The sequence below is a fragment of the Labeo rohita genome, chromosome 13 (assembly GCF_022985175.1).
Source record: "Labeo rohita strain BAU-BD-2019 chromosome 13, IGBB_LRoh.1.0, whole genome shotgun sequence".
Classification (NCBI taxonomy): Eukaryota; Metazoa; Chordata; class Actinopteri; order Cypriniformes; family Cyprinidae; genus Labeo; species Labeo rohita.
In genome coordinates, this window is record NC_066881.1 from 29,406,999 (window position 1) to 29,428,527 (window position 21,529).

General features: G+C 37.6%; 2 protein-coding genes across 9 annotated transcripts; both read right to left on the minus strand.

Annotated features, from left to right (window-relative positions):
- Window positions 1–2,675: 2,675 nt before the first annotated feature.
- On the minus strand, window positions 2,676–7,197 carry LOC127175322 (androgen-dependent TFPI-regulating protein). Its single transcript, XM_051126332.1, has 6 exons — window positions 6,964–7,197; window positions 6,737–6,868; window positions 5,100–5,201; window positions 4,881–4,996; window positions 4,631–4,782; window positions 2,676–2,841 (listed from the first exon to the last, which is right to left on the minus strand). The coding sequence occupies exons 1-6, from the start codon at window positions 7,126–7,128 to the stop codon at window positions 2,810–2,812; spliced, it is 699 nt and encodes a 232-aa protein (XP_050982289.1). The 5' UTR covers window positions 7,129–7,197; the 3' UTR covers window positions 2,676–2,809.
- A 1,973-nt stretch (window positions 7,198–9,170) lies between these two features.
- On the minus strand, window positions 9,171–21,274 carry fam83ha (family with sequence similarity 83 member Ha). Of its 8 annotated transcripts, none has more exons than XM_051126314.1 (7): window positions 21,072–21,274; window positions 19,483–19,934; window positions 18,462–18,626; window positions 18,094–18,218; window positions 13,649–17,594; window positions 11,444–13,582; window positions 9,171–9,764 (listed from the first exon to the last, which is right to left on the minus strand). In XM_051126314.1, the coding sequence occupies exons 2-7, from the start codon at window positions 19,924–19,926 to the stop codon at window positions 9,756–9,758; spliced, it is 6,828 nt and encodes a 2,275-aa protein (XP_050982271.1). In that variant the 5' UTR covers window positions 19,927–19,934; window positions 21,072–21,274; the 3' UTR covers window positions 9,171–9,755. The 8 variants fall into 8 exon arrangements, with proteins under 8 accessions (XP_050982271.1, XP_050982272.1, XP_050982276.1 ...); XM_051126315.1 differs by having other exon boundaries at window positions 11,444–13,450; window positions 13,517–17,594; XM_051126319.1 differs by having other exon boundaries at window positions 11,444–13,318; window positions 21,072–21,273.
- Window positions 21,275–21,529: the final 255 nt, after the last annotated feature.

Below are 21,529 nucleotides of genomic sequence, written 5' to 3' on the forward strand. Positions count from 1 at the left end.
AAAGAAAAAGGCTTTTTTTTTTTTTTTTTAATAAAACATCAAAATAATTACCAGTGCAGATTTATTTTCACAGGCTTCTTTGTTTACATCCACCAAGGATACCAATAATTTTGATATATGAAGACTGGAAACACAATGTTAATCTGAAGTTAAACCTGCCTCCTGGTAGGTTTAATTTAAGCTTCAATTTAGTCCTGAAGTAGCTCTAGTCTTCCTTCAGGAAATCAGCCTATTAAATTCCTGACTAGACTAAGTCTAAGACTATTTAAAACCATGACAAAGAAATCAGATTACTGTTAATCTGGTTTAAAGGGCCACTTTAGTCTAGGACTAGGCTTAATCTCTGTCCAGGAAACCGCCCCAGAGAGAATATAGATTATTAGAATATAGATTAAAAAGTTCAAATCAAAGCAAAAAACGTTTAAAGAATGATGCCAAAAGGAAACTTGTGTAGGTCAGGTCATGAACTTTTTATTCTCGAGTTTCAAAAAACAACTGCTTTATAGTATGCTGATCTAAAGAACCTACAGAATTGTGTAAGTTCTTTGCTGAATGAAATGTGATGCTTTAAGTATAATACTGTCTTTTTGGTCACATGAATGTAACATGTGCCATTATCTCTGATGAAATTCTCTTTAAAAACGAAAGAAAAACACCAGGATCTAATTTTTACTCTAAAAACAACGTCAGTTGTCCAGAATTGTGAAAGGACTGTGCGTCAGTGTGAGTTTCCAGCTGTCACTGTGCGTGGAAAGCGCATGATGTTAAACCTGTATATCTGGTTCTGTTCACATGATGACCTTTCAGCTTCTTAAAAAGCAGAGCACTGCTCTGAAACAAACACACAAGAGGAACACACTAAGACACAGTCATGTTGTACATTGTGGGGGTGAGTTTACCTGTTCACTTTTTCATTAGAACCATATTTGAATACTTTGGTATATGTATATGTATACTATAAGTGTACTGAATAAATATGCAATATTTTAGGGGACAACAGATCTATCAATCACAAAGGCTGTATCTTAGTAACTCTAAGGTTTTCTCTAGCAGTCTAGTATGTTGTTTTTTCTTTAAAACTAAATTCCAGAAGTACTATTGTAATAGCATTCGGATAAACATTTAACAAAACTGAAAACACAATGGGATACATAAATGCAGAGTGTATAAATTATAATTAAATACACAAATTATATTTTTGATCAAATTTTTTTTTTAAAGCTTAACTATTCCAGACTAGCGTGTGTCATTTGTGCCATTTCCCTTTTTATTTGTGCATTTTTATTTAATTTAGATATATAGACAATTTCTTTTCATGAAAATTAAAATGTTTCCTTCTACAGATTGTTTTGGGGCTAATCGGCATCATCAAGTGCATGTCAAATGGTCTGAGTCAGGTGAGAGGAAGTGTTTAAAAATGTTTGCACAACTGGTTAATCTGGATTTAATGGTCAGCAACCAATTATGCATGATTATCTTGCTATTAAAATCTATTGCTGGGAGAAGCAGGCGGTGCAGAACCAGTCAGAAGAGAAAAATAAGACAAAAGCAGGTGGAGAGGGAGTTACCACTTACATAATGCTGATGTTATGTGTTAGTTGGTGATTGTACTGTTTCCAGTTCAAAAATTGTCGACAGTAAACTCAGTAAATTCAGTAGCTTTGTCATTTCAAAACAAGCAGGGACACATATCTTAGAGGGTATAAACAGAAAGTGTTTTAATGCTGCCGTTTGAATGTTGTCTTACATGTTTATTGACTGCATTGTCTCCAACACAGATACGTGCCAAAGTCGGGAGTGCCTTCCAAGAAAAACAACTTTACATAAACAAGGTAAAAGTAAAATTATGTCTTGTTCTCTTACTGCTGACTGAAGGATACACGTGCTAATAACTGATTGGTTTCCTGCAGTGGAGAATGAATGATCAGGAACTTCACCTCATCATCAGACTCCTCTCTGTTGGGCTGGTGGATGCAGATCCAAACACTCTGCATCATATAAAAGAATACAGAGATCTGAGAGGAAGTTCAACCTGAGAGGGGAAGAGTCATTCAGATGATTATATGAGTCTTGCTTCCTGATCATTAACCCTGAAAAGGGAAACCTGACAGGTTTTCTTTTATTTCGGTTACTGGTTATTCAAGGAAACATGTGACATGTTGTCCTACCACATATTTAAAAGACGGCGAAGCTCTTTTTCCTGAAATGATATCAGAAATATCTGGATCAACTGTTCTGATAAACTTCAGTGAAACAGAAAGAGAAGAAACTATATGACGCAAACACCAATTTCCATTAAGAAGAACAACATTCTCTAGGATAGAGAATTGCTGCATTATGAATTATCATCATATGTTTCTAGAATTTGGATCAGCATGCATTAAAAATATTCTTATGTGCACAATGTACAGAAAATATTTGGCATCTTTCACCTGGAATTCAGTTTCCGAAGACAGATTTTAAATGAACTGAAGCAATTCAGTTCAAGATCTGTTTCAATATAAAGCTGTGTATAAATAGTTTAACATGCATTAAAAAGCTATTTATTATCATTTTGTTCAATGAATTTTAGCTTTATTATCAGTGGCAAGTTCCCAGAAATGTCTGTAACATCAAATGCATATTTTTAAAACAATAATAAGTTTCAAATTGACATTAGCAGAAGTGGTCACAGATAAAAATATACAAAACTATTATAAACGTGTCACATCAAACTTCTGCACTGACGCCATTCAAATCACTTGGAAATAGTTCATATCAGATATTCATAGGGCCAGTTCACCAGAACACTTTTAGAGGAATTGTGTCATCAAGTTCTTGTAAATTTTGGATGTTCTTTCCCTGTGAGAGTAAAAGGGAATATTAGTTGGTATATATGTATTTAAATACAGTAGCTGCATCATTATTTCTCACAAATATTCCAGTAGATAAAAATATACAGTTGAGGTCAAAAGTTTACATCCTCCTTTCAGAATCATTATTATTTTACCAAAATAAGAGGGATCATACAAAATGCATGTTATTGTTTATTTAGTACTGACCTGAACAAGATATTTCACACAAAAGATGTTTACATATAGTCCACAAGAGAAACAGTTGAATTTATAAAAATGACCTGGTTTAAAAGTTTACACCCCCTTGATTCTTGATTGATTGTAAGTCCCTTATTTGTCCTGAACAGTTACTGCCAGCTGTTCTTCAGAAAAAACCTTCAGGTCACACAAATTTGTTGGTTTTTCAGCATTTTTGTGTATTTGACACAAAAACAACTATTACAGAAGGTTCAAACACTCACTGATGCTTCAGAAGTAAACACAATGCATTTAGAGCCAGGGGGTGTAAACTTTTGAACAGAATGGAGATGTGTACATTTTTCTTATTTTACTTAGTTTCCCAAAAGACAAAATAATTTCAATTTACCCTGATCTTTAAATTCAAAACATTTTTATCCCCCGACTCTTAAAGGAGTAGTACCCCCTTGTCATCCAAGATGTTCATTGTTTACCAAGTGTTTACATGTGACCCAGTGTTTACAAAGTGAACATGCAAATAAGACCAAATGTCCTTTACAAAAAAAGGTAAAACAGAGATGTAGGACAATTTTGGAGGAGAAAATGAGATGGGTGTTTTTCGACATACCCTAACATCATAAACAGGAAAACACACAGTTGACGCAGAGCTATATAAATTGTACATTTTTTTTTTAGAAAATAACCAACCGTGTCACTAGATAAGACCCTTCTTTCCCAGCTGGGATCGCTAAGAGCCCTTTGAACTGCATTTTGGAAGTTCAAACTCGCGGGCACCATGTATATCCATTATATGGAGAGAAATCCTGAAATGTTTTCCTCAAAAAACATAATTTCTTTATGACTGAAAAAAGAAAGACATGAACATTTTGGATGACAAGAAGGTGAGTATATTATCTACAAATTTTTGTTCTGGAACTGACTGAATCCTTTAAGAGCCATAACTGTCTTCTGTAGCCTCTGAAGGCCAGTACTAAATGAAAAAATATGATATTTAGGCAAAATAAGAAAAATGAACGCATCCTCATTCCATCCAAAAGTTTTCACCCCCCCGCCTCTTAATGCATTGTTTTTCCTTCTGAAGCATCGGTAAGTGTTTGAACCTTCTGTAATAGTTGCATATGAGTCCCTCAGTTGTTCTCAGTGTCAAAAGATGGATCTCAAAATCATACAGTCATTGTTGGAAAGGTTTCATATACACAAAAATACTGGAAAACCAAAGAATTTGTGGGACCTGAAGGATTTTTCTGAAGAACAGCAGGCAGTTTAACTGTTTAGGACAAACAAGGGACTCATGAACAACTATCATTCAACAAAAAAAAAAAAAAAAACGGCTGTGGATCATTCAGGTAACAACACAGTATTAAGAGTCAAGTAAACGTTTAAAAAAAGGGTAATTTTTATAAATTAAACTATTATTTTCTCTTGTTATTTAAATGTCTTTTATGTGAAATATCTTATTTAGATCAGTACTTAAAAAAAACAAAAAATAACATGCATCTTATTTTGGTAAAAAAAACATTTTAATGATTCTGAACAGGATGTAAACTTTTGACCTCAACTGTATCATGAAAATAAAAATGATTCTGCAGTTTTCTCACCCCAAACTTTACGGTTCAAAGTTTGTCCCAGTAAGTACAGCAGCGCTAGCATAAGCATGTTATTAAAGAAGAAGACGACCAATCCTGAGCTGCTGAACATTTCCAGTATAGGGTAAACCCAGATTCCCACCGTTAGATACACCCAAACCACCCTAAAAGGAAAAAAAGAAGATACAGTATTAGTTATATGTCTAAAGCGTGAACAAATAGTTTCATAACTATCACAGTCAGCCACATAATCATAACTCACCATCCAAAATAAGTGAGACTAGCAATTCCCAAAGCTGCTAAGCCATTCTTTGTTTTAGGATAGATATGTGGCTCCACCAGGATCTCACCAAGCAAGATTGGCAGAACAATAGTGTGCTATGAATCAAACATACAAAGTCATCAGTCAATGGATTAAAAGGTCAATTTAATTGTGAAGGAAGATTTAACTGGCATATTTTTAAAAATATGGAGAACAAACCATAGCATGATTCATCCATAAAGGGAAGAGGTTGTCCAGTGAAGCTGGATAGACCAGCTGTCGATCATATGCAAAAATCACCCAAAACAGCAGAACTACGAACTTAAAATAATTAAAAATAACAAATGAATAAAAAGCACACATTTGTAATGTAATCGCTTGTTACTTTAAGCTTGAAGAACTGATATGCATTCAATCTTATGCATGATTATGCATTAAAAATAGTTGTGTTACCATTAGCAATCAGTAGATGGTGCACATTCATTGGTTGCATTTCTATGCATTTCTGTTCAATCTAAATGTTACTTTATAAAGATGTATCAATGAATAATCTATTTGATATATATAGCATCATCACTCCAGTCTTCAGTGTCACGTGATCCTTAAAAAATCATTCTAATATGCTGATTTATTATCAATGCTAAAAACAGTTTTGCTGCTTAATATTTTGTTTGGAATATTTGTGATACTTTTTTTCCACGATTCCTTGATCAATAAAAGGTTAAAAATAACAGCATTTATTTTTTATTTTTTGGAAGAAATTAATATTTTTATTCACCAAGGATGTGTTAAATTAATATAAAGTGATAGCATAGACTTACATTGTTAGAAAAGTACATTTTGAATAAATTATGTTCTTTTTAACTTGTTATTTATGAAAGAATCTTGAAAAAAAAGAATCACAGGTTCCAAAAATATTTTTGGCAGCACAATGGTTTCCAACATTGATCATTTTAATAATAAATCAGCATATTAGAATGATTTCTGAAGGATCATGTGACACTTAAGACTGGAGGAACAGCTGATGAAAATTCAGCTTTGCATCACAGGAATAAATTATATTTTAAAGTATTTTAAAATAAAAAAAAAACATTATATTATATTGTAGTAACATTTTGCAATATTACTGTTTTTTTTTCTGTATTTTTGATCGAATAAGTGCAGCCTTGATGAGCATAAGATACTTCTTTTACGAACAAGTGTTACTGATCCCAAACTTTTGACATGTAATATATATATATATCTTTTCAAAAACAGTAGTTGTAGATCCAGATCTATCTATCTGTGATTCATTAAATGACTAATTTATTTTTATTGCTGTAGTTTTTAATAAAAAAAATACCAATGACCACTGGAGTACCAGCCCATAGCAACACAACAGTATTCTTTAAAAGACGTTTAAGTGCTGCCAAACTACTTCACATTGAATTTAATTTAAACATACAGTCTACAATTTGTTTATACCATTTATGGTTTGCTCAATGTATTCTGTTTTAAATCTGAAAACAGAAATTATGATCATGACAACAATAATAAGCAACACTTGCTCAGACCACTGAACTATACCTGTACACTCAGGAGAAAAAGATACAAAATGTGTCACTGGGGCTGTATTCTTTCATGTACGATTGAGGTAGTAATTTGTACTTGATACATATTAATAAGTACCTTTAAAGTGTACCTTTTAAAAAAAGGCACTGACCCACTGACTTTTGTACCTTTTTTCTGAGTGTATACTAATGTCATTTCTAGATGACTGGCACAACGCACTCTCACCATAGACGTGATGCACATTAAATACAAGAAACTACTATTTAAGACATAATTTTTGGCACCTGTTTTAGACTAACACTCACCATTCCGACTGGAAACGCTAAGACAGAAAAGAGCAAGTCCTTGCAGAGGCAGAAGAGTGACAGTTTTGAGCCTTTCTCCACAGACTGAAGGTCATTTGCAGAAGCCAGTCCAAAAAACACCATCTGTAAGAACTGAGAAATCAAATATTTACAAGCAACATTCAGTAGTGTGCCTATCAGAACAAGAATGTTGATGTAAAAGTGTCTTTACAAGCATGGCGTCTTACCAGGTTCAAAAACGTGAGGTATTTCCAGGGTCCGCCATAGACAAACATCCCAGGTGGTATATCTACATTTAGTTTTGCATAAAAAGACTGCATGACGAAAACATACCAAATGAAAGCAACAATGTGGTAAAACTTCTTCAAAATGCTAGTCATGTCTGCAATCATACAGTCTGTTCCTGAAACGCAAATTTTATCACCATGAACTGAGCTCTCCACTCAGCTGCAGGAGACTTTTAGAAATCCCAGGGGAACTAATTCAGATTAATGAGAATAAAGCTTATATTGAGAAATTAGCCTAAACTGAGACTAATTTGACATGGTGTTATAAAAGTACAAATACTTACAAAAGGCCTTGTGTTTTTCTGATGATGTCACACATAGTATTTTTTTTGTACCCAAAGCACAATTTTGTAACAGCCTTATATATCAAAAGCCTAAAAAACTCATATGTGACCCTGGACCACAAAACCAATCTGAGCTGAATAAATAAGCTTTCCATTGATGTATGATTTGATCTGATAGAACAATATTTGGTCAAGATACAACTATTTTAATATCTGGAATCTGAGGGTGCAACAAAAATAAAATATTGAGAAAATCACCTTTAAAGTTGTCCAAATAAAGTTCTTAACATTGCATATTACTAATCAAAAATTAAGTTTTGATATATTTACAGTAGGAATTTTACAAAATATCTTCATGGAACATGATCTTTACGTAATATCCTAATGATTTTTGGCATAAAACAAAAATCAATAATTTTGACTCATACTATGTATTTCTGGCTATTGCTACAAATGTACCCCAGCGACTTAAGACTGGTTTTGTTGTCTAGGGTCACATATATTCTGTAATTTGGTTTCGCAAAGTTGAATTTAAGCGCAAATGCACGGCTCACATTTTTGCAGCATGATTCCAAACCAGCCCGAGTAGCTAATTCAAGTTGAGTGATGTCACAAAAACACGCTCACTTCAACAGTCTTTTTGAAAGCAGAGGTGCTACTCATCACAAAGTATTTTCCATGTTGCAATAGTCTGTAGCCCCCATTCACTGCAATATTTGTTGACTTCAAAGAACATAAAAGTTCTGTCACCATTAATGATTTCTGACCTGTTTTCTTCTGTTACACAGAAGAAAGAAAGTCACATAGATTTGGAATAACAAAAGTACATTTTTGAGTCAACTATCCATATAAAACACCCATAATGCTACCAAAGGGGAATGATTACATCTTAAACAAAAACAGACATTGTGTAAACCAATCTTTCATCAGAAGATTAATATCTGTGTCTGTGTGAGAAATCCCCTCGCTTTGAGCATTTTGTTTCATTACTGTTATGACAGCCTGGATTGCGACAAAAGCAAATAACACATTTGAGCTTTTAATATTTAAAGAACATTTCTTATGTTCGAGTTTTATTTTAGTGTCATACTGGTGTAGCATTACTCATTGGGTGTCAACATGTAACAGCCATTACAGGTTCTCTGTACGCGTAGCTTATGGGAACCTCCGTCAAAAACAGATGCAGTCTTAATACATTGACAACTGTTGACAAACAAATTTCACAATTTAAATAAAACAATCTCTCATCCTAAATTCACAATATTGCACATTTTTTCTTTTCTACGTTATCGCTTTGTTATATTGAGAAACTCCTTTTAGTCAAACGTGCTGCATTTACGTGTTATCCCCATTACCTAGACTCAAAAACATGTGCTTTTAGTTTCCACTGTGCATCAACATAGACTAACAATGTATTTTACAGTGGCATATCTTTGTTTTACACAATCAACTGATGAACTAGTAAACACTTAAATTAGGCATCAAGTGGAATGTCCTTTTCTATTCTCAGCCAGACCATCTGACTGTACCACTTCCCTCATCAAAGCATCCTGTGATCTGGGTTGCCAGTCTGGGATTTTACCATGGAATTGCGCTACATTTACACTATTGCCACGGGTTGTTTTTAAAGTACACGAGTTAAATCAATCTCCCCAGAGTGCTATTTTTCCCAATGGTGGGTTAAAACTGCTGAAATAACAGGATTTGGCTAGTTTTGATTAGCAGTGTGACCATGCATGTTTCCCATTTCCTGCTGCTCACTGCTTCAATTTCACTACACAGACGTAGTTACTGATCCACGATAAAGTTCTTTCAGTGTTTGTTTGAAAAACATAACATACTTTATGAAAAAAATAAGCAATATTTGGAGAAAAGTTTTATGCTGTATTGAAACACAAACAGTCGTCTGTTAACAAGTTGAAGCAGTATCAGAACGATCTTGGGGAAGATCTTCAGAAAACCTGCTCTTTCCTCTTGGCGGTATCACGCAACTCCTCCCCCACTCCACATCGTTCACATGCCCTGTCTCTGGCAGTTAAATTTTTAATGAACAACTCTCTATTTACAGTATTTATATCAGATCATCATTTCTGGATATAGAACTCCTAATAACTACAAAAGGTTCAGAAATGTGTTTCACAGTTATACTATATATTTACACACACTAAGAAACACTGCCCTATCAAAAGCTTATTCCAGCTGGTAAAGGCTAAGTTTCTGTTTCTGTCACACAGATCATCTGCATAGCTTGTTAAGCCCTGCAGGGATTTCCACGCTCTCAATATAGGCAGCAGTCTTTGGTATAATCAGAAGTTATAAGAGACTTCACTCCAAGTTTGTGCAGGTTCACAGTTATGAGGTAAGACTGTAAAAAAGAACAAAATCAGGCAACATCGCTTCTCTCTTATTGTCCATGAGTGGAGCACCTCTTCCAATGGTTCTTTTAATTCACGAGGCCTGTGAAAACACCAAATACAAATGCTTGAGTAATGTAACCCACATGGAAAGAACCTATATGAGGATATATGCGCATATATGAAACCTATATGCAGTATATATGCACATATATGATAATATATATGCTGCATATATGCGTATATATGCCACATATAGGCAAAATTGAGGTGCATATATGTGCATATACAGGCCATATAGGTCTCCTGTATTGCTTCTTTATATCCACAAAAAAGCCCTATATGTACATACAAGATATGTCTCCTATTTAGCTCATGGCAGGATCTGGTCATTTTAGCTCATATCTCACTTTGGCAACTGTCATACATGTTGCCTAGCTCATATTTTCTATTATCAAGGCAATAACTAAGAACTAACTAAAAAAAAAAAAAAAAAAAAAAAAAAAAAAAAAAAAAAACTTATGTGCGAACACGTGAAATTGGTATCACATGTAATTGGCATGTTATGGAATTTACCCACACGGAAATAACCTATATAAACATATATGTTTTAATATAGGTTTTTAATATATGTGACATATATAAAATTGGCCGTTTTCCTATATTATATGTACATATATGTGCGTACATATAATATAGGAAAACGGCCAATTTTATATATGTCACATATATTAAAAACCTATATCAAAACCTATATTAAAACATATATGTTTATATAGGTTATTTCCGTGTGGGAAGGAAAAGCAAATTTAAATTTAAACATTTAAAGATTATTCACTTCTAAAATAAAAATTTCCTGATAATTTACTCAACCCCATGTCATCTAAGATGTTCATTTCTTTCTTTCTTCAGTCGAAAAGAAATTAAGGTTTTTGAGAAAAACATTCCAGGATTTTTCTCCATATAGTGGACTTCAATGGGGATCAATAAGTTGAACGTCCAAATTCCAGTTCAATGCAGCTCCAAAGGGCACTACATGATCCCAGGTGAGGAATAAGCGTCATTTTTTTTTTATTTAAATTGATACACTTTTTAACCACAAATGCTCATCTCGCACTAACTCTGTGGGGGAAACCGTCTACGACTTTACACATTACACAATCATGTTGGAAAAGTCACTTGAGGTTAGTTCTTCATCTGTGTACTTCAAAAAGGTAGGGTAGGGCGAAAAACATCTAATTTTCTCCTCCAACTCCAAAATCATTCAACATCGTTGTTTTACCTTTTTTGTAAAGGGTGTTTGACTTTCTTTGCACATTTGCTTTGTAAACACTGGGTCGGGTACTTCCACCAACGCCACACATGCATGATTATTGCTTGATGCCAAGCTAGTGCAAAATGCCCATTTGTTGTTAAAAAGTTTTCATTTTTTTTAGAAAACGATCATTTCATTGCATTAAAACTGCAATTTGGACCTTCAACCCACTTGCCACCACTAAAGTCCACTATATGGAGAAAAATCCTGGAATGTTTTCCTCAAAAACCTTCATTTTTTTTCGACTGAAGAAAGAAAGACACAAACATCTTGGATAACATGGTGGTGAGTAAATTATCAGAATATGTTTATTCTTGAAGTGAACTAATCCTTTAACTTGATCTAACTACTTTTGGACAAAGAATCTATGTGACAGACTATTACTTTAGAATATTTATAAAACAATTAAAAAATATGCATGCAAACAAACACATACAACAAATTTGACAAAAAATTTGACAACATACCTCGAAACGGCTGTAGACCTTCCTCTCTTTACGCATTTGCTCCATCTTTTGTAGTAAAATCTCCCGCTCTTCTGGAGTAGCCTTAGAGGTCCAGGGCCTTCCTGAATAATTCGAGAACAATTTATCTCCAGAGTTAACCTCGCCCTTTTTGGCTTCATTGGGAGTAGCAGTCTGTTTGGACTGGGAAGATCTGCTTTGGTTCTTTGCTGAAATTTGCTCTAAAAGAACTTTAGTGTCATCTCTAAGGTTGCTGCAAGAGATAACATTTGCAGTAGACGTCTGATGGGCAGACATAGTCGGTTTTGCATTCTCTGCAACCGAAGACTGGTTTTCTGAATTACTGTGTACAGTCATATGTGATTTTTCTGACACCTCGGCAAGGTTTGTCACAGTGTTTTCTACCTCTGGTGTTGTTTGTTTTATTTTATCAACTTCGTTAGAGTCTATTGCTGTGGAAACTTCTATCTGAGCTGTCTTGGGACCTGCATCTACAGCTGAAGTGTCATGACTCTGAATTTGCTCTGTAATGGTCTCAGATTTCTGGCACTCATTCATTTTCTCAGGCTTTAAGTCATTTTGACAACTAGATTCCATAGGGTTTGATGATAAGCTGGATTGTAAAAGTGCTATTCCCTGAGTTGAGTTGATTTCATTCGAGGACAAGCAAGGCTCAGGTGAACCTTGAGGCTGAGCTGAGCTCACCTCCATTGAATCAAGACTAGTTAAAGCACCACTGTCTGAGTGTTTAACCGTAGGAGTTACACATGGTTCAGCCCATGCTTGTGTCTGGTTTAGTTCCACTTGGCTATCACAAGGTGTAACCGTATCAGATTGGGAATGTTCAGCTGAAGAACTTAAATCTGTGATGACTGCATTTTGAGATATGCTATTGTCTTTTTGAGTAATGTTAACCTCTGGAATGGGTATTACTTTGCTGAAGGCTTCAGTTAAGTTCTCATCTTTTTTCTCTGGCTTATTTGTAGTGATGTCTTGAGGGGGTTCATTTTCTGTTTCAGTAGGAAGTTTAGAAGTGTCTGTCTCCATTTTGGTGGGATTTTGTGAAAAACCACTTTCTGTTATAGTGAGCTGCTGGGACGAGTCTATCTCTGTTGCAAAAGATTGCTGGAAAGAGTCTGTGGTTGTTGCAGTCATCTTCTGGGAAGTGTCTGTCTCTGTTGCAGCCAGCTGCTGGGAAGAGTCTGTGTCTGAAAAGTCTGTGTCTGTTGCAGTGAGATAATAGGAAGAGTCTGTATCTGCTGCAATGGACTCCCAGGAAGAGCCTATCTCTGCTGCAGCAGACAGCTGGGAAGAGTCTGTGATTTGTGCAGTGGACTCCTGGGAAGTGTCTGTGGCAGCTGCAGTTGGCTCAGGGGAGGAGTCTGTTTCTGCTGCAGAGGGCTCTCGAGAAGAGTCCACTTGTGTTGCAACAGGCTGCTGGAAAGAGTCTGTGTCTTTTGCAGTGAGCTCCTGGAAAGAGTCCTCTGTTGCAATGGGCTGCTGGAAAGAGTCTGTCTCTTTTGCAGTGGGCTCCTGGGAAGAGTCTGTCTCTTTTGCAGTGGGCTCCTGGGAAGAGTCTGTATCTGTTGCAGTGGGCTGCTGAGAAGAGTCTGTGTCTGTTGAAGCAGACTTTTGGGAAGTGTCTGTGACTGCTGCAATGGGCTCAGGGCAAGAATCTGTCTCTGTTGCAGTGGACTTCTGGGAGGAGTCTGTGTCTGCTGAAGTGGTCTCTTGAGAAGGGTCTACCTCTGTTGCAGTGGACGCCTGGGAGGAGTCTGTGTCTGCAGCAGTGATCCCTCGAGAAGAGTCTACCTCTGTTGCAGTGGACATCTGGGAGGAGTCTGTGTCTGCTGCAGTGATCTTTTGAGAAGAGTCTACCTCTGTTGCAGTGGACGTCTGGGAGGAGTCTGTGTCTGCTGCAGTGATCTCTCGAGAAGAGTCTACCTCTGTTGCAGTGGACGTCTTGGAGGAGTCTGTGTCTGCTGCAGTGATCTCTCGAGAAAAGTCTACCTCTGTTGCAGTGAACGTCTTGGAGGAGTCTGTGTCTACTGCAGTGATCTCTCGAGAAGAGTCTACCTCTGTTGCAGTGGACGTCTTGGAGGAGTCTGTGTCTGCTGCAGTGATCTCTTGAGAAAAGTCTACCTCTGTTGCAGTGGATGTCCGGGAGGAGTCTGTGTCTGCTGCAGTGATCTCTCGAGAAGAGTCTACATTTGTTGCAGTGGGCTGCTGGGAAGAGTCTGTGTCTCTTGAAGTTGACTTCAGGGAAGAGTCTGTGAATGTTTCAATAGGCTGCTGAGACAAGACAATCTCTGCTGCAATGGGCTGCTGGGAAGAATCTGTGTCTGTTGAAGTGGACTGCTGGGAAGAGTCTTTGTCTGCTGCATTCAGCATCTGGAAAGAGCCTACCACTGTTGCAGCGGGCTGCTGGGAAGAGTCTGTGACTGTTGCATTGGGATCTTGGGAAGAGCCTGCCCCCAATAAAGGTAGTTGTTTGAAAGGTTCTGTGGAAAGGTCACTTTCTGTTGCAGTGTGGGACTGGGGAGTGTCTGCCTCTGATGCAGTTAGCTGTTTCATTGCATCTACCATTGATGCAGTGGACTGCTGAGAAGTGCCTGTCTCAAATGCAATGGACTTTTGTGAAGGGTTTGCCTCTATTGCATTGGGCTGTTGAGGAGAATCTGTGACTGTTGTAGTGGATTGCAGAGAAGATTCTGTAGCTGCTGCAGTGGGCAGCTGAGAAGAGTCTCTCTCTACCGCTATAGGCTTTTGAGAAGGGTGTGTCTCCATTTGAGTGGGTTCCTGAGAAGAATTTGTGCCTGTTGCAGAACGGTGTTGAGAAGAGTCTGCGGTAGTTGCAGTGGGCTGCTGGGAGGAGTCTGTCTCCATTGCACTGAAATGTTGTGAGGAGGTTGTAGCAGGTGCAATTGGTTGTATGAAGGGTTGTGTACTTTCTTTTGCCATGTGGTGTTGCGTAGAATCTACCACAGATGCAGTGGAGAACTGAGAAGAGCCCATCTCTGCTGCGGTGGGGTGTTCGGAAGAGTTTGCCCTCACTGCAGGGGGATGTTTGGAAAAGTCTGAGGATACTGCAGTGCACTGTTGGGATTTTTCACTTTCTGCTGCAGTGGATTGTTGGCAAAAGTCTGTCCTGGTTTTAGAAGGGGGATGAGAAGAGATTTCCCTTGTTTCAGTAGGCTGAGAACAGGCTGCTTCGATTGTAGTGGAGTGATGTAATGATTCACTTTCTACAGCAGTTGGCTGTTGAAAAGAGTCAGCTTCTGTTGTAACAGGGAACTTTTGTGAAGTTCCACATTCTGTAGCAGTGGGGTGCAGGGAAAACTCTTTACACAGTGAAGTAGGCTCTGTTTTAGATGCAGGAGTGTGTTGAGAAAAGTCTGCCTCTGCTGAAGTAGATTTTTGTGAGGGTTTATTTTCTGGTTTGGTAGAGCCCGCTTCCATTAAATTATACTGTTGAGAAGAGTTTTCCTCTGTTGCAGAGTGGTGTTGGGAATATGCATTTTCTGTTGTAGATCGTTCAGCCCCTATTGGGGTGGAGTGTTTTAAAAAATCTGCCCCAGTTTCACTGAGGTGTTGAGAAGAGTCTGCCGGATGTTGGGTGGAACAAATTCCATTTGTAGAAAATGCTCGGGAGGGATTTGTATCTTCGTGGCCATATTTTGAGGGTACACAAGTATCTACAATTGCAAGGTCTGATGTTGATTTATAATCTAGCGGCACAGTATCAGGGCATGTGCTAGAAATATTGGATAAGCTCTGTGCAAGAGTTTGTGAGTCATTTGCAGATAAACTTCCCTCATTTGGCATGGTGTGTAGTGGTGACACACATTTTGTCTGTGGTAACTTTACAGGCGAACAACTCTCAGTCTGAACTGCATGGGAGGGATCTATTTCTTTAGGAATATGATATTGTTTGGGGCCAGATTCTGCTGAGGTTGTATTTAATGCAACAGAATCTACTTTTAAAATGGGGGGTGTCTGGTTTTTAGATGTAGATACTGTTCTTGCTTCTTCTACAGGTTTTAGAGATTGATCAATGTCTCCCTTGAATTTTTTTTCAAGGCAGGCAGACTCTTCTGCAAGTTTTTTCTTAAATCTAATTTTTTCAGCATCAGTGGCTCTGTGTAGGATGCCTTTACTTGATTCCTCACATCTGTTGTCTTTGATCTCCGTTACTGTGGCAGTGGTATTTTTTGATTTGAGTGGAGTTTCTGGAGTCTTGAAAACAGGTCCTGTTTTTTTATCTGCATCACTAGTTGAAGGTTTCTCTGGTAGAGTAAACTTTTGGGTGGCTTTTATAGGATTGGTCTGAGAAGACTTTGCTGTTGCAAGTTTGCGTTTGGCTGCTAACTCTTTGAAATACCTCAGTCTACAGTCAGGGTCATTCATATCTATGAAAGAAGATGACTTTTGCAATAGATTAGAAGGGCTTTGGGTATTTCTTTCAGGAACTGTTTGAGGCAGGTCTTTTTCTTGCACATCACTCTTCACTGAATTCCTTCGAAGATTCTGGCAGTTTTCAACCTGACCTACATCCGAAGTTTTACCTGTTTTGTTCAGTTCATCCTCAGGCTGTGCAGACTCTGAGGTGGAGTTATCAAATGTGGCTGACTTTCCAAAACTGCTCCACTGAAAAGGTTGAAATGGAGAACCAGTCCTCCTTTTATCCAAGATTTGTGACACACGAGCTGTAAGTTTTGAAGCTTCATCCCCATCTTTTTCTCCAGCAGTGTCTTTCATGTCTTCTGGCGTATTCAACTCCAAATTCGAACTGAATATCAGCGAATGTCTCAGTCTAGAACTCCTCTGGACTGGTCGGCTGGGCTTCCTCTTGAGGAACTCTTCACTTACCCAGCTAGTCTCTTTAGGTTCTCTATTCTGCGTCTCCTCCACTTTGTCACCCTCAGTGGTGCAAGAAGACTCTGAAGTTGATGCTGGTGTTGTTTTGATGTTTATTTGTGATAAGTCAGATGAAGGATTACCTAAAATGTCAGGCAAAACAGAATCATTCTGAATTTGGACAAATTTGGGATTTTCCCTCGGTGAAGGTATCCTGTTAAACTCTCTATTTCCTGGTCTAATTTCAGCACGTACGGGGCCACGAGGTGCTTCCTGCGTAAAACATGGAATGTCATCACATGCACTGGATCCTTCAAGTTCAACTAAATCCAGCTCCCCCGCATCATCATATGCACTAAGGTATGAGCTGATCCTCCAGTCCCGCAGGCCTTGCTTTTGACTCACATCCTGTGGTTTGCGGCTTGCATTGAAGAAACGTTTCTGTTCTGGCGGGTTTGGTTGTGTTGGGGAGGTCTGACATGCATAAGACTGTCCCATGCTATGTCTCCTGAGATTGGACTGCACAGGTGGTAATGCATTTCTTGGACCATGTCCTTCCTCCATCGCAGGCTGAGACTGCAGGTATCTTTGAATATGGTCATAAGCTCCAGGTGGTTCAGCCTCATCTCCCTCACGAGTGTAGCCAGGCCCTGAAAACTGATCGATGTGTTGGCCTTGGCCTCTAAACCTTCCATACACGTCATAACCAGATTGTAATCCAGCTCCCTGGTAAATGCATGGTTCCCTTCCAAATTGGCCGCCCTGCGGCATTGCTCCCTCCATGTATTGGTTTCCTCTCATTGTTGGATGGCTCTGAGGAGGCATGTATTCATAATCAGGTATACTTCCGTAGCTATGCCTTTTAAAGCCAGCCATTTCATTCGGTCCCCTCATTTGCCTTCCATGCTCTATAAATTGAGGGTCCCCTCTAAATTGCGGAGCAGCATGCAGGTTCATGTGCTTCTGAACAGAGGGATTTGCTTCTGATGCACTGTGGATGGATTCACTCCTAAAGGGTAGCATTTTGTAACCCAATTTCATTTGATCTTCTGTTGTACGTCCAGCCCATTCCATGCCCATAGTTGGATATTTTCTGTTAAACATTTGGGACTTTTCTGTGTTGTAGTAGCTTTCAGGTTCACCGCCGTAGTGCGGCATATTTGCCAAAACATTTTCAACAACCAGTGGCTCTGAATGGGCAAAGAGAATGCGAAACTCTTCATCAAAGGTCGTCACAAGCTGTCCAAGAAAGAGATGAGCAAGACAGCGATGTATCTTCTCAAAAGACCACATGAAGCTGCAACACAAAGTGAGAAAATGTATTAAATGACCACACCAACTTCAGAACACAACATATTAGGGCTGTCACTAAGGATTATTTTTGTAATCAAGTAATCGATTATTGTAATAATTTTTTGTAGTAATAAAAAAACAGACCTAAGCGAACAGTAGCCTTTAAAATAACATAAAAAAGACTTATAATAGCAATGAGGCAAAACTAATTTGTTTAAATAAAGTATCAAAAGCAAGTTATCTTTTTCTTCTATTGAACAAAACTGTTAAAATACATAATGTATTATAAACAATAGAGCTAAAGTACATCACGCTTTATAACAAATGACTGCAGGGTATTTTGACGATTGTGCAACATGGGCAAAATGCAACAGAGAATTTTTTTAAACTGAGTACTCAAATTGAATCGAGAAATCAAGACAGCCTTACAACATTTATTAAAAAACACACATAAGGTATTTTTATGTTTTACAAAACACTGTCAAATGATAAAATGCACTAACCTATAGTTGCCACTTAAAACAGCTCTGCAGTCTACCAGTATAAAGCGATCCATCATCTGACCTTTGAAAGTCTTTCCTGTTCGGCAGTAATAGGTACTACCACACACAGTTCTTACCCGCATGAACTGCAAGTAAAAAATATATTAATGCATTTGTACCAGTTTAAAATAACCAAATTTTAAGTGTCTTTTAAAGTATACCACCTAATGGTAAAAACTGTACACTGTTAATAACGCTCACATATTGTTCATACAGAATACTCAAAATAAGTATGCAACAGTACCTTCCTATTATTATTAGTTAAAAATGCTAAAAAGCTACTAAAAAATAGCTGCAACTTGGGATAAACACCTATGAAAAGTACCTACTTTTATTGCATCCAGATTCACCCTACAGTTGTTCACCATCGCAACAAAATGGTGAGCATTTATTTCATCAAGAAGAACATAAACAGCCACACCACGAGTCGCTGCACCAAGGATATCAGCAAAGATGTCAACATCTGTAAACATATCCATCACCACAGCGATGACCTAAAACAGGAAATAAAAAATATATTACTCAAAGAAAAAACATTATATGTTGCAATGATATCAGAACAAGTTTCAGTTATTTTGTGGGGGAGGGGTGTGTTTGTAAAGTTTCAACGTTGCAGGATAACTAAACATACAGAGGTCAATATCAGATCAAAAGAGGTGGAGGGCAGGGAAAACTGTCTACTTTTTTATTTACTTAGACTGTGGTTTACCACACTGTCAACAATGTTTGCCCAGTCTTTTTTACAGTTCAGGCAACAGAAAGAGACTGCCAAAGTTTTGTTTTTTAATCTGAAACTCAAACTGCCTCAACTGTAAATTCAGTCTAACAGAAGGACATTTTGGACAAAAAAAGCATGATACTTTCACAGTACAGAAGCATACTGTGAATGGCTTTATTGCAGGCATCAGTGCATGTAACTGCATAACATTTCACGCCATCATTGATCACACCAACTATTATATCACATTACAGATCTTGTGTCAATTTGGCATAAAATCAGCATTTTTCTTTTAGCACCTTTGGGCAAACTGAACAAGAAACTACGTTCGCAATTGAATTAATTGGAAATTGCAATGTCTAACTAAGTTAATTCAATTGTGTTTGCCAATTAACTAATGTTATCATTAGATACTACAACCCTAGTGCATAATAGCTGTCATTATGTCAAGTTTAAGCTGAAAGACCAGCCGTGAAACTCGTGTGACCAGTTTTCTGCATGAAGCCGTTTGTAAAAGCAGCACCAAAGCGATTCAAATCAGAGTAATAAGGGAAGACAGTCTGTATTTGCTGACTTCTGTCATCCACCTATAATATCTCACTTATTGCTGCAGGACAGCATGCAAAACTCACTTGTTGTGCATTTTTGATCATTCTGCGGACTTGCTCCTTAATACTGGGCATCTCTGGGTCAGATGGGTTCACCAATGTGGTGACTTCAGTGGGTCCAACAAATCTGTAATGTTGTGGCCAGCCTAGGTCCAGACTTGGAGCATCGTGGTCTGAATGTACCGGCCAGTAAGTGTCAGAAGAGCCATCTACATCTTCAGCCATGTATCTCCTCTCTGGTTGGGCGGTGTGATGCGGAGCCTTCACCATGCGTTTGATATACTCAAGCTCTGAACGGGCTAAGAAATCAACCACATCTGCTTCTTGAAGAAACCCATAGTAGCCCTCCAAATCAGCTTCAACCAGGGCGTCAACTGCCATTCGGTATTCCTCACGGTAATGAGGGGGCAGGTAGTTGGGGTCCAGGGGATTGTCCCCGGCAGAGGAGCACTGGGAACGATGAGCCATATTTACACCTGCACCAATGCAGTGTTAAGAGAATAATTAACACCATAAAAATGATAATGCACATTAATTCCACATGAGGGCAACCACAGTTTTTTCTTCAAGTACATTAAACAACTGAGAATCAAACATTATTGTAGGTGCACAAATGTTTATACAAACAAACAAACAAACTTATACATTTAAAATCTGTTTAATTAAAACAATACTGCTCACATAACATGTAGGAGGCCTTTTAGGTTTCTTAGATTTTTTTAAAACTTAACCCAATGTCTGTTTCAATGAACATTTCTTGAGTAGTTAAAAGTTATTTATAGTCACGCAGTGACATCCAAATGAATGAGAATGGAAATCTATAAATGCTGCAAAACACCAGAAACCTAATGATACCAGTTATACCTTCATAACTACATAAATAAAAGTAGGACAAATCATAATATCATACTATGATATCAATTTATTCACCTACTTGTATTATATCTTTAGAAATAGCTGTCGCAATGGTCACAAACTGATTTTTTAAGGTTATTAAGCATTTAGAGTGGAAATAAAATAGTCACAAGTAAGTGTGTTCCTGGAATAGCCTACAATTAAGGTTTGAAATGGTTAAATACAATATGGATACTGTAACAAAAGAAAAAAATAATAAACGAACACGGCGTCCATTTCAAGTCTAAAAGCTACAATGTAATCTCAGTTAACACATGAAGTGAAAACATCTCTAGACTTTGGATTCTACTGTAATCTCAGCCAAATATTACTTGTAATAATTTAAAACAGTGGAAAACCACGAATCCTGTGTGTTATCAGTAAGTCATTCAAAATGTATCTGAATAGATCGAGTAAAGATCTCACATCTGCTTCAACAACCTCTGGGTGTGTCGCAACAGAAAGCCCACCATTTAGGGGCTAAACTTGTGAATTTTTTTCTCTTGTGTTTGTTTAAATACAAATCATCGATGGATAACTTTATCACAGACGTGTTTTCTTTCTCAGGAGGATCGACGCAACTCCGTTAGATTTTGTAGCCGCGAATCGTGAAGCTCTCAAAGCTTCGCAAACTTACTCTTAAGCAACAAAAAGTGCAATTATGAAACATAATGACGTGTTAATGTTTCCCAACATAGACTAAAACTCGACTTACCAACCTAAAGTGCAGTTTTCCCTTAATTTCCTGTGTGAAATCCCTTCATCGATGTAAAACCGTCATGACGAACGACAGACGCTTTAACTTTCACTCCAGTGGAAGAAGAGGAAAACACACATCCCAGCCAACACACACACACACACACACACACACACACAGGCAAAACCTGTTTGTGTTCGCTCGAGAGACAAGAGAATGATACAGTCCTGCTTAAAATATGCGTTTGTCCATGTGTTCGATAGACAATTAACTTACGTGAGTTTTTGAGTAGATGTTGTTGACGGATAGATATGACAGGACTGATTTTTATAATATTATTGATTTCCATAAGAGTATTAGGGTATATACAAAGTTAATAATTCTCAGTCCTAGTCAATATTTAACTGAACACACGATCCTGATAGCAAAGACTTGATCTGGTGCTCAAAAGCACACAAATTGGATAATATGTGTTGGCTG